General features: G+C 38.4%; 1 protein-coding gene, 1 long non-coding RNA gene and 1 other non-coding gene across 7 annotated transcripts; 1 reads left to right on the forward strand and 2 right to left on the reverse strand.

Moving 5' to 3' along the window:
* Window positions 1–1537: 1537 nt before the first annotated feature.
* LOC6626404 (uncharacterized) lies at window positions 1538–17324 on the forward strand. 2 transcript variants are annotated; one of them, XM_032436616.2, is made up of 8 exons: window positions 1538–2381; window positions 6864–7617; window positions 7684–7880; window positions 7941–8292; window positions 16061–16192; window positions 16253–16440; window positions 16566–16752; window positions 16839–17324. In XM_032436616.2, the coding sequence occupies exons 1-8, from the start codon at window positions 2092–2094 to the stop codon at window positions 17031–17033; spliced, it is 2295 nt and encodes a 764-aa protein (XP_032292507.1). In that variant the 5' UTR covers window positions 1538–2091; the 3' UTR covers window positions 17034–17324. The 2 variants fall into 2 exon arrangements, with proteins under 2 accessions (XP_032292507.1, XP_070066457.1); XM_070210356.1 differs by having other exon boundaries at window positions 1539–2381; window positions 6864–7880.
* Window positions 11380–14324, reverse strand: LOC26530919 (uncharacterized). The gene is made up of 4 exons (XR_011417019.1): window positions 14310–14324; window positions 12901–13172; window positions 11919–12834; window positions 11380–11864 (listed from the first exon to the last, which is right to left on the reverse strand). It is a non-coding gene; the product is annotated as an uncharacterized protein (transcript).
* On the reverse strand, window positions 15248–17641 carry LOC26531453 (uncharacterized). 4 transcript variants are annotated; one of them, XR_004304068.2, is made up of 6 exons: window positions 17407–17641; window positions 16775–17022; window positions 16242–16337; window positions 16057–16117; window positions 15697–15892; window positions 15248–15639 (listed from the first exon to the last, which is right to left on the reverse strand). It is a non-coding gene; the product is annotated as an uncharacterized lncRNA (long non-coding RNA). The 4 variants fall into 4 exon arrangements; XR_004304069.2 differs by lacking the exon at window positions 16057–16117 and having other exon boundaries at window positions 17407–17638; XR_011417020.1 differs by lacking the exons at window positions 16057–16117; window positions 16775–17022 and having other exon boundaries at window positions 17407–17634.
* Between the last annotated feature and the right edge of the window lie 360 nt (window positions 17642–18001).

Genomic DNA, 18001 nt, shown 5'->3' on the forward strand with positions numbered 1-18001 from the left:
ATTTATATATACGAACAGACAGACGGACATGGCTAGATCGAGTCGTCTATTGATGATAATCAGGAATATATAAGCTTTACGAGTTCCCAATTGCTTCTATCTGTCTGTAACATAAATTATAACTTACCAATTAATTTTTACCAATTTTCATTCATTTACCAGTTTGGAGTGCACTACTTGAGGATACCCTGTACCCTGTCAGAGCCAAACTGCCACTACAAACCTCGTAGCTTCTTTCGGTGCATACACACACAAAAAGAAAACTGCATACACACACGTGAGCACGCCTAAAGTTAGTACAAATTCAAATTGCATTTTTAATTTTGTGTGGAATGGTGGGCGGTGGGCGGCATCAAAAAGAGGAATTATTTTTAAACTTTATTATGTACGCGAATCTTAACAACAAGTTTCGTGATTCTAGCTCATGTAAGACATGTCTCAAAATCCATTTTGTGCGATATAAGGGAAATGGAAAAAAAAATATCGAAATATTTGCTGCGTGTGGAATAGGAAAACAGCTTTTGTAGCTTTCAAGATCGTTGCGATCACAGAAGCTTTCAGAGTGAAGTTTTTGTTATATCATATTTTGCGCATTTATTTTCATTATACGAAATCAAACACATGCCCTGTTACCGTTATGGTTCATTACGTAAAGCTCATATTTCCTCCGCCCCACTGCATACCTTGCGGCTTTCGACAAACGAAGCTCAGTAAGTGCGAGCAGAGCATGAAGTTTTCAAAAGTATGCAATAAAATGCGATGTGGACGTATGTAAATAAATAAATAATGAATTATGATAGCCCAAATAGTGCAAATGGTAAATAACAAAATCAGTTTACGCACAGTTTAGACTGAAAACTTTTAGTCATAATGAAATTAAAATCAATATAAGCATTTGCTTCAACATATATGCACAGGCATGCAATGGATACCGCGTAGCTGGAAATGGCAATTGCAGAATAAATATATGGTGTGCTGCAGTTTACAGCTGTAATATGTACACGTATATATGGTATTTGCTTAAAAGTATAATTTTTTGTATATACTTATATAGTTGCAGGCCGAGCATTCACACGCTTTTAGAGCAGCTAAACGGCAAACAAGCATACAAGTAAATGCATCATAACCACTCTCACTTTCGTTAGACCCAGAAAACGAGTTCCACTTTTGCTCTCTGCGTGGTGAGTTTCTCTATATGTTGTAAAGCTGCTAGTTGCTGTTCCGTTAATTAGGGCCGAACTTTCAGCGAGCTGCATTGTATCTCAGACAAATCGAGATCTAAGCACGTCTCGGGTACAGAAAAGTTTCACCTACGGATATGTTCGGTTGTGAATTATTAAATATCAATTACAATTTTATTGTCTATCAATAATTGCTGATCGTCATTTAAATATAATAATATACAATATATAAATATATAAGATAAAATCCTCATGAAACACGCAAAAATCGCCACCATTTTTCAGAAGAGAATGTGCACATGAAGTTATGTAGTTTTTGGTACACTATATATATATATACATATATTTATTTAAATAAGTAATTAAATAAATGTATATATATGTACAATATTTTTGCAACAATTGAATAGCCAAATCGCAGTTTACAAAATAATCAAGTTATATTTTTTTTTTTTTTGCCACAAATATGAACGGTATACACTTATCGTATTTATTTATAAGTAAATAAGCATTTGCATTTGTAGAAGCTAAAAATGATATATGATTTGAAAATAATGCCCATTGATTTGCTAAAAAGTGTTAAAATTTAACTGTTCAAAGCAGTTCGTTATGTATTAACGTGTTGCAGCGCAAAGCTCGGCTAACAAATTTATGTATGTATTCAGTGAAAATGTGAAGAAAATATTTGTTGCAAAGGTCTACTTCAAACTAGATAGTTACAAGATTTTTCAATGCGCTGCTTTTTTGCTGCTCTTTTGTAGTCCATTGAGCTGTTCAACCAATATATGTGAACATATATATAAATATACACATATATATTATAAACATTAACCTTATTGCAAAGTGTTCAAAGCATAATTAATAAATTCAGCCAATACAAGAAAGAGGCTTGAATTCGTGGTTCGCCGTAATGATACCCTTGCAGAAACGATTCAGGGGCCGGCTGTCTTTTACAGTCGTACTCTTGATCGCAAATATCGTACTATCGAGCTATACACAATCGGGCACATTCGCAGCCACTCACTCCGCTGGCGGTACGGCGCGCACCCCTGCGGTAAATGCGAATTCGAATTCGAATTTACGCCTAGCGCTGCCGCGAACTAGTGCTAGCCAAATAAATAGCGGGGCTACCGCTGCGGCAAGCTTTAAGCTTGCTGCAAAGACATTAAACTCGACGCGTAATGGAAACTTGCGAACGAGGTAAGGTTTTATAATTTTATATTATGTACATCTAAATATGTATATATATATATATATATATATATATATATATATATGTATGTATATATATATAGATGCAATGTAAACACACATTGAAAAATATTTTCTACACAGCTTTGTTCATAAACTTATGTACATTGCGCGCTTTTGTGTGAAATCAAATGATCAAAACAAAAGATTGCGGCAACAAACTGGTTTTTTGCACACTGGTTAACTGAAGTTTTTATAGGCACATACTAATATGAATGAAAAACGAAAAGAAAAAAAAAGCTAATATAAGTCATTACATGTGGAAATACATACTTGTGTGTCTACCACTATCTACTACGATTCGCCGTTTGTAATTTTATGTAATTCATTTTGTTAACAGCCAACTAGTTGAAAATATAATGCTCGAAAATGTAATATCTATGCTAGCTCCCAAAAGTATACCAGGCTAGTTCATTTAAGACTTGAATGCATCTCGTTTTCTCGAAACTTACTTAAATTAACACAATTACGAAGCTCCTTGAGATTAAATGCCGTTTACGCCAATTGATTTACACTCATTTAAGCCATCAAGTTTGCCCATTGACAGCCGTAATTTATGTTTATTTTATAAAAAGATATAAACTTAGAAGTACATCTTATTGCAGAAATTAACATATAAATTTATTGTTGAATATCAAAAGTGTTAATTTGAAAAAGAATTTGAAACCCTGATGATGTCCTGCATTTAGGATAATGAGAGCTCAAAAAGGATACGCCATCACGTATATATATATATATCCTTCGATCCGTGCGAAAATCTGCGTCAAACAAGCCATGTATTGCTATCTCTCTGCCTTGGAGACCGCGTCTAACCCGGAGTTACAAAAGCTAGTGGCCTGAAGCATAGAACCAGACCAACTTTATAATTATACCCTGTTTTTCAATGTTCGATTCAATCTAGACGTTTCTGTCCGTTTGTGGAACGCGGAGAACTTCGAACCAAAATAAAATTTCAAATTTTTCTGTTGCGCGTCGATTTGAAAGTTCTGCATTTTTATTATATCTAGGGTTTTACAAAATTTGCTCAAGTATTTCATTTGTTGAGTAAAGAAAAATTCCAACTAAGACTCTATAAATAAATATCGATTTTAAGACTACGTTGTCTTGTTTTTAAATTTATATAGATCTGAACAAAAACAACAAAGTTAAGTTGAGATTTTTGAAACTAGATGCTCAACGAGTTGAGAATAGCTTCTAGTCGAATTCTTGCTCTCTTACAATTCAGAATATAGTATGTCTAACAGTATGTCTAAAGTATATATATTCTTAATCAGAAAGAGGCTCTGAGTCGATTTGCCAATGTCCGTCTGTCTCTCCGTCTGTGGGAACTTTTCGATCTCAGAAATATGTATTTTCCTATACAAACGGGGTTACCTCTTTTGTCAAAATCTCGACCGATTAGAAATATATCAATAAAATTCAACATTGATCTGAAATTTGTAAGCACTACACAAAACATGGCCAAATTATTATGTTTTTACATGTTTTTTGACATGCCTCTCTTCCCTTTCGCCTTAGAATCTAAAAAAAAAATTCGTTTTTATACCCTCAACCCATTAAAAATGAGTATAAGGGTATATTGTATTTGTGCAAAATCCAAATGTATGTAACAGGCAGAAGGAAGCATCTCTGCTTAACTCAAAATTTTGACCCAAATCGACAAAATGGCAATGGAGATATGACGTTCCAAAACGACATAACTCCAAAACGACATAACTCCGCGCGGAGATATGTCGTTCCAAAACGACATAACTTCCCGCGGAGATATGACGTTCCAAAACGACATAACTCCACGGGGAGATATGACGTTCCAAATCGACATAACTCCCCGCGGAGATATGATGTTCCAAAACGACATAAGTCCAAGGGGAGATATGACGTTCCAAAACGACATAACTCCAAAACGACATAGCTCCACGGGGAGATATGTCGTTCCAAAACGACATAACTCCGCGCGGAGATATGACGTTCCAAAACGACATAACTCCGCGCGGAGATATGACGTTCCATAACGACATAACTCCGCCCGGAGATATGACGTTCCAAAACTACATAGCTCCAAAACGACATAACTCCGCGCGGAGATATGTCGTTCCAAAACGACATAACTTCCCGCGGAGATATGACGTTCCAAAACGACATAACTTCACGGGGAGATATGACGTTCCAAAACGACATAACTCCCCGCGGAGATATGATGTTCCAAAACGACATAAGTCCAAGGGGAGATATGACGTTCCAAAACGACATAACTCCAAAACGACATAGCTCCACGGGGAGATATGTCGTTCCAAAACGACATAACTCCGCGCGGAGATATGACGTTCCAAAACGACATAACTCCAAAACGACATAGCTCCGCGCGGAGATATGATGTTCCAAAACGACATAACTCCCCGCGGAGATATGACGTTCCAAAACGACATAACTCCGCGCGGAGATATGACGTTCCAAAAAGACATAACTCCAAAACGACATAACTCCACGGGGAGATATGTCGTTCCAAAACGACATAACTCCGCGCGGAGATATGTCGTTCCAAAACGACATAACTCCGCGCGGAGATATGACGTTCCATAACGACATAACTCCGCGCGGAGATATGACGTTCCAAAACGACATAACTTCACGGGGAGATATGACGTTCCAAAACGACATAACTCCCCGCGGAGATATGATGTTCCAAAACGACATAAGTCCAAGGGGAGATATGACGTTCCAAAACGACATAAATCCAAAACGACATAACGACATAACTCCGCGCGGAGATATGACGTTCCAAAACGACATAACTCCGCGCGGAGATATGTCGTTCCAAAACAACATAACTCCACGGGGAGATATGACGTTCCAAAAGGACATAACTCCAAAACGACATAACTCCGCGCGGAGATATGTCGTTCCAAAACGACACAACTTCCCGCGGAGATATGACGTTCCAAAACGACATAACTCCAAAACGACATAACTCCACGGGGAGATATGACGTTCCAAAACGACATAACTCCCCGCGGAGATATGATGTTCCAAAACGACATAAGTCCAAGGGGAGATATGACGTTCCAAAACGACATAACTCCAAAACGACATAACTCCAAAACGACATAACTCCACGGGGAGATATGTCGTTCCAAAACGACATAACTCCTCGCGGAGATATGTCGTTCCAAAACGACATAATTTCCCGCGGAGATATGACGTTCCAAAACGACATAGCTCCCCGCGGAGATATGATGTTCCAAAACGACATAAGTCAACGGGGAGATATGACATTCCAAAACGACATAACTCCGCGCGGAGATATGACGTTCCAAAACGACATAGCTCCGCGCGGAAATATTCAAATTTTAGATGTAGGTGCTCCTGCCTGCGCAGATCGAGTTTGTTTCCGATAACCGATAACTTACTCCGTTTCCAAGTAATCGATAAAAATCGTTATCGAGCTCCTGTTTTTTGGGAAATTTTGGTAAATAATAAGAGCTAGAGTCCCAAACTTGACATATAGCTTCTAATGTGAATATATATATGCATTTGAAGTTGGAAGAAGAGGGTTCAGGGTATCCCCTAGTCGGGAGCTCCCGACTAGAACCTCTTACTTGTTTAAGTTTGGACAGGGTATACATAAGTGTAGGTGAAAGATAATAAATATATAGGCAATATGTAAATTGCAGGGATTTTAGTTCTATTCGATATTTATTGTCAATCAAATGGTTTTCTTAACTAAAGCCTCAAGTTTCTTAAATCTGTAGGAAAAAAATAAGCAGAATTATTTGGGCTCGTCTGTTGATGCTAGTCGTATTTATTTTTGCAATATAATGTTGGTATCTGCCTCAATTAGGTACAGGGTATAAAAACATTCGTAAATGAGCGTAAAAGCGCTTGAGTCGTTGATTGGATTGCGCACCAACTAGTCAAAACCGGTCTGCTGTGGCCGAGAGTGTGGGAAATGAACAAATAAAACAAAAAAACAGACACTGTTCAAGACAGCTTGGACCAAAGTGAATGCAAATTATTAAATATTTTGATCAGACCAAAATCCATTTGACATTGTACTATAAGTGCAATATAATATACAATGAAAACTCTCCCAGGGGACACACTTCTCTTTGGCGAACATTTTATTTATACCCAACCTTTATTTCCCTTTCTGACCGAACGCGAGGTAAGAAACTATGTCAGTTCTATCGCAATCCCGCATTTCCATTCAGAAGTGGATTTCAAAATTTAGTTAAAACAAAATGTGGTAATAAGCATATATTATTGGCATGATCCTTATCAGTTTTGTAGCAAAAAAAAAGGTACCCTTTATTCGCAGACCGATTTCCTTCATGTACCCAAACGCAAAGTGGAAGAAGAAGATTCGCGATATCTATGTATTTTTATAGTTTTGTTTTATTTTAAAATATGCGATGTATACATTTTTCATTTTAGAGAACAACAATTGCTGAGTATATTTGAGATAATTATCACAACGCTTGAGGGAAAATTGAAACGAATCGACAACCTGGGCAGATCAGTGGAGGATCTAATGGAGCACATAGAAAGTCTGGAGAATCGTGTTACCAACAATGTAGAAAAGACTGAAGAGGCGCTGTCGAAACTAAGTAGTCTCGATTCTAAGCTTTCAAATGTGGTTTACATTGTACCCGAAACGGGTGCTCGTCCAGACAGTGAAATGCATAAGCCTATAACCGCTAGCTCTTCCACGTTCCAAATCGATAGCCGGCTCGTGAAGTTGGATCAGAAAGTCAGCGACATTGACTTGAAGCTTGAAGTGCTGAAAACGCAAATAGACAACAACTTTTTGCAAGTAGATGAATTTAACGCAGAGGCAAGCGAGAAAAAGCCTATTACAATGAATGTTGTGGAAATTACGAAAGCAATGACAGCCGAAGTTATGACTCATGTGTCCGCCGAAGTCAACCAATTGCGCGATTCAACCGAAAACATTGACAAAAAATTGCAGTTCCATATAAATATTGAGTCGGAAAATATAGGCCGTATGCTGCGTATGATTAACGACATTCATGATGCTGTTGTCGATCATCACGAGCAATTAAACGGATTCAATGTCACAACAACGGCCTTTCCAGCCATTAAGTCTAGTAAAATTGATGCGCTTGTCAAGCAAATGCGTCCAATGGTTTCGGTTTCCGAAAAAATGGACGAAGTGTGGGACGTCGTGGTGGGTACTAAGTCTTCTGTTGATCATTTATTGCCTAAATCGGATGCACTTCTCACACAAACTCAGCGGCAAGAACGTGCAATTGGAGAAATACACCAGGACCTAAAAACAAAAACCAATTTGATAATCAACAATTTAGATATGGTTGAAAAACGATTAAAAAAGCAAGAGGATGATGTTCAAATACTTGCACAGCGACCAGGTCCCAGTGAACTTTTGGGAGATCCAACTATTGATCGTTTGGTGGAGTACGATCCAAGCAGGTACGATTTATATACTCTACTATATTTTATATAAAATAAGAGTTGTTCAATTCCATTCAGGTACTCTGTTATTGATGAAAGCTTGACCGATTTAAATGAGCCAACCACAACGCCTTCATCAACGACACAATCTTCTATGAAATATAATACGTCAACAGCTATTTACCCAACATTGGGCACGCCTACTAGTGCTATGAACAGCCAATCTACTTCTTCCAGCACAAATATCAACAATATACTGGGCATTATGGTTAATGCAACACCAGTCACTGCATCTTCTTCTTCGTGGAATACAACACCGACAAAATCAGTTGTTCGGAAAGGCGGCGTTATCTTTCCAAGTGTCAAGAACAAACCAGCAGTAGTAAATAACACATTTACCAATGATATAATTACACTAAAGGATGTTAAGGTAAATACATTTTACGTTTCATACATAATCGCTCAAGTGTTTTAGTCTGTAGCAAAATCAAACAGAATCATATTAAAAAAGCATCAATCATTTCATCTTCATCCCTTTTAACCCATTTTTGATGTTCTCGGAGTATAGATATTGCCTATACCTAGTTGGCAATTTGATGTTTTTCCCAGAATAAGTATCGCGCAGTGCCATTTAAACATTTAAAGAGTTTAATTAATATTTTTACTACTTAATATGATAGATAAAAGTACAAAAAGATCAAAGTCTAAAGTTCATCTTTAAACTGTTTTTGTTTGCAAGAGCATGTATAACTCGAATTTAGTTTTTCCATACCCTGAAGCACATCTATTGGGGCTACTAAACGATTGCTCCACTCCTTAAATAATATCATGTGATAACAATAAATATGTTGCGGTAAAAGATTTGCTTCGACAAATGCTCGCGCATTTGATACGATTTCCTTAACACGGGCATCATTCTCTTTAGCCCAAGCTATTTTTTCGATTACGTCGCTGAGATCATGCTTGATAGGCACAAAATGCTTAAATGGCAAGAGGTTACATCATGGAGATATGTCGTTACAAAACGACATAACTCCCCGCGGAGATATGACGTTCCAAAACGACATAACTCCACGGGGAGATATGACGTTCCAAAACAACATAACTCCACGGGGAGATATGACGTTCCAAAACGACATAGCTCCAAAACGACATAACTCCACGGGGAGATATGACGTTCCAAAACGACATAACTCCACGGGGAGATATGACGTTCGAAAACGACATAACTCCACGGGGAGATATGACGTTCCAAAACGACATAACTCCGCGCGGAGATATGATGTTCCAAAACGACATAACTCCGCGCGGAGATATGACGTTCCAAAACGACATAACTCCACGGGGAGATATGACGTTCCAAAACGACATAGCTCCGCGCGGAGATATGATGTTCCAAAACGACATAACTCCACGGGGAGATATGACGTTCCAAAACGACATAACTCCGCGCGGAGATATGATGTTCCAAAACGACATAACTCGCTTGATAGGCCCAAAATGCTTATATGGTACCAATTTAATATAAAATCGACAAAATGGCAAGAGGTTACATCATGGAGATATGACGTTCCAAAACGACATAACTCCACGGGGAGATATGACGTTCCAAAACGACATAACTCCAAAACGACACAGCTCCACGGGGAGATATGACGTTCCAAAACGACATAACTCCACGGGGAGATATGACGTTCCAAAACGACATAACTCCAAAACGACATAACTCCACGGGGAGATATGACGTTCCAAAAAGACATAGCTCCGCGCGGAGATATGACGTTCCAAAACGACATAGCTCCGCGCGGAGATATGACGTTCCAAAACGACATAGCTCCGCGCGGAGATATGACGTTCCAAAACGACATAACTTCCCGCGGAGATATGACGTTCCAAAACGACATAACTCCGCGCGGAGATATGACGTTCCAAAACGACATAACTCCCCGCGGAGATATGACGTTCCAAAACGACATAACTCCGCGCGGAGATATGATGTTCCAAAACGACATAACTCGCTTGATAGGCCCAAAATGCTTATATGGTACCAATTTAATATAAAATCGACAAAATGGCAAGAGGTTACATCATGGAGATATGACGTTCCAAAACGACATAACTCCACGGGGAGATATGACGTTCCAAAACGACATAACTCCAAAACGACATAGCTCCACGGGGAGATATGACGTTCCAAAACGACATAACTCCACGGGGAGATATGACGTTCCAAAACGACATAACTCCACGGGTAGATATGACGTTCCAAAACGACATAGCTCCGCGCGGAGATATGACGTTCCAAAACGACATAGCTCCGCGCGGAGATATGACGTTCCAAAACGACATAGCTCCGCGCGGAGATATGACGTTCCAAAACGACATAACTCCAAAACGACATAACTCCACGGGAAGATATGACGTTCCAAAACGACATAACTCCAATACGACATAACTCCACGGGGAGATATGACGTTCCAAAACGACATAACTCCTCGCGGAGATATGTCGTTCGAAAACGACATAACTCCCCTCGGAGATATGACGTTCTAAAACGACATAACTCCGCGCGGAGATATGATGTTCCAAAACGACATAATTCCGCACGGAGATATGATGTTCCAAAACGACATAACTCCGCCCGGAGATATGGATGTTCCAACACGACATAACTCCACGGGGAGATAAAACGTTCCAAAACGACATAACTCCCCGCGGAGATATGACGTTCCAAAACGACATAACTCCAAGGGGAGATATGACGTTCCAAAACGACATAGCTTCGCGCGGAGATATGACGTTCCAAAACGACATAACTCCAAAACGACATAACTCCACGGGAAGTTATGTCGTTTTGAAGCGACATAGCTCCGCGCGGAGATATGGCGTTCCAAAACGACATAACTCCGCGCGGAGATATGACGTTCCAAAACGACATAACTCCACGGGGAGATATGTCGTTCCAAAACGACATAACTCCAATACGACATAACTTCGCGCGGAGATATGACGTTCCAAAACGACATAACTCCGCGCGGAAATATTCAAATTTTAGATGTAGGTGCTCCTAGTGCCTGCGCAGATCGAGTTTGTTTCCGATAATCGATAACTTACTCCGTTTCCAAGTAATCGATAAAAATCGTTATCGAGCTCCTGTTTTTTGGGCAATTTTGGTAAATAATAAGAGCTAGAGTCCTCAAACTTGACATATAGCTTCTAATATGAATATATATATGCATTTGATGTTGGAAGAAAAGGGTTCAGGGTATCCCCTAGTCGGGAGCTCTCGACCAGAACCTCTTACTTGTTAAAGTTTGGACAGGGTATACATAAGTGTAGAGGAAAGATAATAAATATATGTATAGCCAATATATAAATTGCAAGGATGTTAGTTTTATTCAATATCATTTCATCTTCATCCCTGTTTACCAATTTTCGATGTTCTCGGAGTATAGATATTGCCTATACCAAGTTGGCAATTTGATGTTTTTCCCAGAATAAGTGTCGCTCAGTGCCATTTAAACATTTAAAGAGTTTATTTAATATTTTTACTACTTAATATGATAGATAAAAGTACAAAAAGATCAAAGTCTAAAGTTCATCTTTAAACTGTTTTTGTTTGCAAGAGCATGTATAACTCGAATTTAGTTTTTCCATACCCTGAAGCACATCTATTGGGGCTACTAAACGATTGCTCCACTCCTTAAATAATATCATGTGATAACAATAAATATGTTGCGGTAAAAGATTTGCTTCGACAAATGCTCGCGCATTTGATACGATTTCCTTAACACGGGCATCATTCTCTTTAGCCCAAGCTATTTTTTCGATTACGTCGCTGAGATCACGCTTGATAGGCACAAAATGCTTATATGGTACCAATTTACTATAAAAATGTTCGTAATAATGTGAATCTTGTTTTAAAACCAAAGATCCGCCTGCAAGTAAATAGGGTAGTCGATATGCCGCAACAGCTCCATCAATGTTTAACTGATATTTGTACTAAAAATATGAAAGGTATTAAAATCAATAATTATATTAATATTAAGAACTTACCTTAAAGAAATCCATGAAGGATATATGCGGTACCTTGGGACCGTATTTATCCTCTTCATTACGAAAGAAAAAGAAATTTGTTATAGATGCGTTGATTACATCCGGATATTTTCTTGCCAGATCAATCAAATCCAATCTTTCTCGTCGTGAATCCCTGCCGCGAAAGAAAGCCTTTTCTTCTTTATTTTCCCATGAATATTCGTCCTTTTGCACCGATAACATGTCCAACATAACCCGTCCCATATTCTCTATTGTGGATTCGGTAATATCATACGTAGGCAATGTTATGTCGTAAGTGTCGTCACTTCCACACCATGAAAATATTGGGTATGGGCCCGATGTCCTTTGCTGACCGCCTTTTTTCGATAGCGGCCAGTCGCCAAGATTTAAATAAAATTCCATATCAGGCAGGAAAACCACGCGAGACAGTGCAGACAACGTCGCATCCATAAACATCTTGAATCCAGTATATTTACCATAGCAGTTTCTCCAAATTTGTTGGTTTTTTACCACATAGTGGCACAAAGAAATACTCTCAGGAGCATTATATCTTTTTAATAAATTTTCTCGTATAGCACTAAAGTTCACACGCTTGAATGAGTGCAAGTCCCAGGATATCTGTCTGTCATCTTCGAAAGCGGCACAGTCATTTTTTAACAGCCAAAGATTGAGCTCCTGCGGGCAGTAGCAACGTTCCGAGTACACCTTGTTCTGAACCAGATAAGGGGAATGTGCTACATGCGAGCCATTATATTGCACATTAATCTCAACATTCTCGCACCAATCGGCAATAGTGTAACGAACAATGGTGGACCCGTCTTCACGATCAATTTGGTTAATATTATACCGACATTTTCCATGTGGAGAATGTCCATTTATGTGCACTTGAAATTTTAAATACGTACGGGACGCAAATCTGTAAATACAAACAGAAACCAATTATATTTCCTTTCAACAATCAATGTTTACTACTATTGTTTACTTTTTCCCAGTCTTGTCGACGGCATGGATAAAAAAATATCTTGCAGGCAGCACAATGTCGTCAGGTTTTAGTCCTGGTCCCCAAACAAGAGTTTTTTTGACATCGACACTTTGGTCTTCGCACGCCGAAAATCTCAAAATAATTATAAGCGAGCATATTATTGCAAACAACATTAATATTCAATTTATTTGCTCGAGAAAATGTATAAGTGTGACCGCCGTTAGCAATGTTAGAAATATTTCTTTACAATCAAGTATTTTTATACTGTGGGACTAAAAAAACCATCCAATTAGAACAGTCGCATTTGCGTTTGAAATCAAGTGGCGCGAGAATGACTTCTTAAGATATAAAATACATTCAGTAAAACTATCAGTACTCGTATGTGACAAAAATTATCACAACTGTAGCAAATATCACACTTAGAAAGACCGTCTATGTTTTAAAATACTAAACGTCATAAAATACCATAAGTAATAACTACTATCGATATCTTATGAATAATATTATCGATGGCATCGATATAAACTCCACATGTTGGAAGGGATTTCTGCGCTACACAGCTTTATCCGGACGTCTTAAAAATAGAATAAAAGGAGGAAGTGTTAACCAAAGCAAAAACGACAGTTTTACATCTGAGTTTTGGCATTGTGCTAATTATTAATTAATTATTGGGAGACGAGAAGACGAACCACACGCCATATTAAGGAGCAGCGTATGCATGTGAAAAACACGCGGTCAATGGTGTCCTCAACAGCATGGATGCGTCCAAGTGCATATTGGAGCCTGCAGCGATTGGCAATTCCTGTTTGCCAAATTCTGGGTAGCACTGCGATGATATTCACAAAGTCCCCGAGGTGGAGATGCAAAACTAAGATCAAATGGGAAATTAGCTTGCAGCTCGTAAGCGGCAGATGCCGCCAATGCCCATAGCGTCGAAAAGTTTAATCAGCATGGGTGATAGCGACATATGCAGATATATTTCATAAAACCCAAGTCTGTAATCATGTAAAGCAACCGGTAACTAGTTTGACTATCGTTTTGTAAACCACGTGTATCCTTTTCGGGGAAAATACACTCCGATTATGGACGTTCACGAGCTCAACGCGGCCAATCCTGCCAGGATCGGGCTTTATTTGGCCGGTATATGAAAATTTAAAGTTATTAAAAAGAACATTTTCGCAGTTTTTTGTTTTTTGCCGTATCTGTCAGGCCGCGGACGAACAGACAATTAAAACCGATGGTTCCTAGATGACCCATATATCCTTGGTCTTACCATGCCAAAGATATCGTCCTAGTGAACCTAAATGGCCAAAAAATATGAATGCCTTTACTTTCAGCCGCCCCCAACAAACAACCCCACCTCCCCCGATGGTACCTAGTTGACCCATATATCTTTGGTTATTCCATACCATTGTTATAGTCCTGGTGAACCTAAAGGACGAAATCCCTGCAATATGCGCACGGAAACAGTCCGAAAATATGTATACTTCATGCTTATAGTCCCCTTTTTACATTGCTGCAGCTTAAGGGAATTTGTGTTCATTAATTTAGCAGTTGACTGTTGAGTTCAAAAATTTTAGTTCGTCTGCCTACTGGGCATTTATGTTCTCCTGGTACTTCAGCCGAATTTTCATTAAATCTTGAGCACGCAGCTGCTCCTCCGCCCGCCCAGTTTGGGTATGCAATGAAATTTTTGATTCACAAAAATTTTAGCTCGTCTACCTGCTGGTCATTTCTGTTCGCCTGGTATTTTTGACAAATAATCGTTCAAATCTAACGCCCCCTTCGTAGCAACGGCTGTTAACAGGGGTATGTTAACTAACAGATGCAGCTTCTGGTTAAAAGTGGACTGTTTTTCTGTAAATCAACATGCTGGGCATTTCTGTTCGCCTGGTAGTTCAGCTGCATTTTGATTTTAAAATGAGAGCTAACGGCCGGGACCCACTGTAATGGTTATTTTGCAGCCGTTTGTTTTTAAACCTTAATTTAAATGTGGACAAAGCTTTCCGGCGAATTTTGCTGGGATTTGGAACTATAGGTTCCCCAGGACTCTATCAATGGTATGGTAAGACCAAGGGTATTTGGGTCATCTAGGAACTATTGAGGGAGTAGGCGGTGTCGGTACGGCTGAACGATAACGCATACATTCATGGCACACTTCCGGGCAAATTTTGCACGGATTTAGATATGTGGGTTCACCAGGACTCTATCAATGGTATGGTAAGAGAGGGAGAGGTGTGGCTAAAAGGAAAAGCATACATATTTGTGGACCGTTTCCGAGCTGTTGGATGTGAAATAATTTTCGAATTTCTAAATCTATATTGCTGCGAGATGATGAGAGGAGGAAAACATTTCTTTTAGTATAATTGTATCTTGTATAAATAGTATTAGAATACATGAAAATGATTCATTTCTACAGGAGAAATGTTTGTTTAACAGTGGCTATTAAGCTTTTTGTGCTCTGATAGTTTTAAACTGTAATATTTGTTCCATTGTCCTGCTAAAGGCCCACGTCCACACCAACAGGAGGCACTGCAGCAGCTGGCATACCCATGTGGAAGTAAAGCCGTCTGCCTTTTCCTGAGGCGTCTCGGCTCAAATTTGTAAGATGTAGTCCATCGACGACCTCCTTCGACTTAGGTACTGCCAGTAAGGTAGGATATGCGGACTAGGGAAAATTGATGTCTGTGGATATTTCGTCGGCGTTCCCGCTGTGTTTCCGCCTTCAATTGTCGCCAACTAGGACAGAATGAAAAATATAGAACACAACTTTCGTTTAAATTTTTACTGGAGTACCTTGTATTCTTCAGCATTGTAAAGCAGGACATGATGACTTTTACTGTTGATTGGGGGACAATTACATCTTGCTTGGGTAGGAATTCATCTTCCATCTTCTTGGCATTCTTGGTTACCTTTCCCTTCCTTTCATTTGATGTTAATTCGTCTGGTGAAGATGTGATCGACGGGTCACAGACATCCACTTAGCAGGGATCTGTCAAGCAAATGCTTTTTTTAGTAACATTATTCAATCAAAGTTCATGGCAAAGAATCGTCCGCTCTTATAACTACCTTTTAATTGTAAGCTATACACATTTTACAATCATAGTTGATAGTTAAATTAATACATTTAGTTAACTAATAAAGCAAATTCTTTACCTAGGGTTTCTCCTGTGTAGATATCTTAAATGCTGGCATGAAACAGTCTGGAGTATTTTACCTACAAATTCGTGGAACAACATATTGGTTCTTAAAGGTGTATTGTGAACAGGGTATCTCAGATGGTGGTTGGACGGTAATGTACTATTTTCATTTTAATTAAATAAAATAATTCAATAAATTACCTTAATCGCAGGTGATTCAACGGCGGGATGATTTTGGAGAGCCGCGTGAAAACTTCAATCGCGATTGGGCGGACTATAAAAATGGATTTGGTGAGCCTGCAAAAGAGTTTTGGTTAGGCAACGAAAATATTTATATGCTGACAAATAATGAAGACTACGCATTGCGGGTAGAACTAGAGGATTTCGAAGGTAACAAGCGGTGAGTATTAATTTCCTTATTCATTTGGTTTAAAACAATTTCCAAATAAAAGAGTTAGCAAATGTCAGAAAGGATTAAATTAAATCATAATATCAATTAAAATGTTTTTATGTTTTAATTTGAAGGTTTGCACAGTATTCGCATTTTAAAATACACTCGGAGGCAGATTATTATAAGCTGGAAATCGATGGATACGAAGGAAACGCTGGTGATTCATTAAATGATCCATGGTATGGCTCCAACAATAGCCCATTCTCAACATACAACAAAGATAATGATCGAAGCTCGCTCAACTGTGCAAGTATGCTAAAGGTAAGGTTTTAAAATCACTTACAATTTAACTTTTGTAAAGTTAACCAATTCCTTGTTTGTTTTTTTTTTTTTTTTTTGGTTTGCAGGGCGGCTGGTGGTGGAAGTCATGTGGTCGTGGATTAAACGGACTTTATCTGCATGATCCTCAAGACTTGACTGCCCGACAGGGTATTGTATGGTTTCGTTGGCGGGGCTGGGACTACACTTTGAAAAAAGCAACTATGATGATACGACCTCGGATGCCCCAACCACAGACCCTGGGCTCAGTGACTGCAAATTAGAATTTTCTATTAATGTATTTTAATGTAATGAGAATTGTTTTTTTACTGTGAGAAAAAAACTTCTGGTATGTTATGAGTGTACGTCCATATAATAGCAAATCATGCATTGTAGCCAATTTTTATGCAAACTTTCTTTAACTTTAGCTTTTTACCCTTAAAAATAATAACTTATTTGTAATTTCTTCTTGTAGCGACATAAAACTAGTTAATAATTTTTAAATTATTCAATAACGTTATAAGTATTATTCTTAAAATGCTGCAATCATCCCATTCAAATTGTAAATATAATCACTGTTAATCTGTTTGTATCTTATTTATATAAAAGATAAATTTGTTTGCAAAAATGTCGCATTTTAAACTTGACTTTACTCACCATTCTGCTGTCTAGCTTATTTCCTCCTTTTGACAAATGGTTACGGCCAATGGTAGCCGCTCTGGGACTGGCTCGATGATGCTAAGCACATTTTACTAATGTGTATGAAATGAGATGATATATTTAACGAATTAGAAGGCGCGGACTCGTGTGCGCCGGAAAAATAGCATAGCCACCAAAAAGAAACAAAAAGCAACGGTGAAGTTGGAGCCAAAATAACAACTGAACAGTGCTCACTAGAGATCAGATATGTGGTTGGCGATGATTTATCGAACTTATCGATGTTGTGAAAGATATTAGAGTACCATTACAGTTGATATAGAAACGATGGTAAGCGGTAACTTTAAATTTAAAATTTAGATTTTACAAATCTCACAGTGCTTAACATTTAATATTTGATTTTTAGGATTAATTGTGTACATCTCGATACAATAAATATCGTATCTGTCGGCTTTAATGATCTTTTGCATACATCGATAGTGCTAATATTGTGAAACTTAAAATATCGATATTATCTTAACGTTGAACATGAGCGAGGACGACGCGTATATGTATATCTATGTATATGTGTATGTGTGTTTTTATTTGTATGTAT

Source organism: Drosophila virilis, chromosome 5 (assembly GCF_030788295.1).
Source record: "Drosophila virilis strain 15010-1051.87 chromosome 5, Dvir_AGI_RSII-ME, whole genome shotgun sequence".
NCBI lineage: Eukaryota > Metazoa > Arthropoda > Insecta > Diptera > Drosophilidae > Drosophila > Drosophila virilis.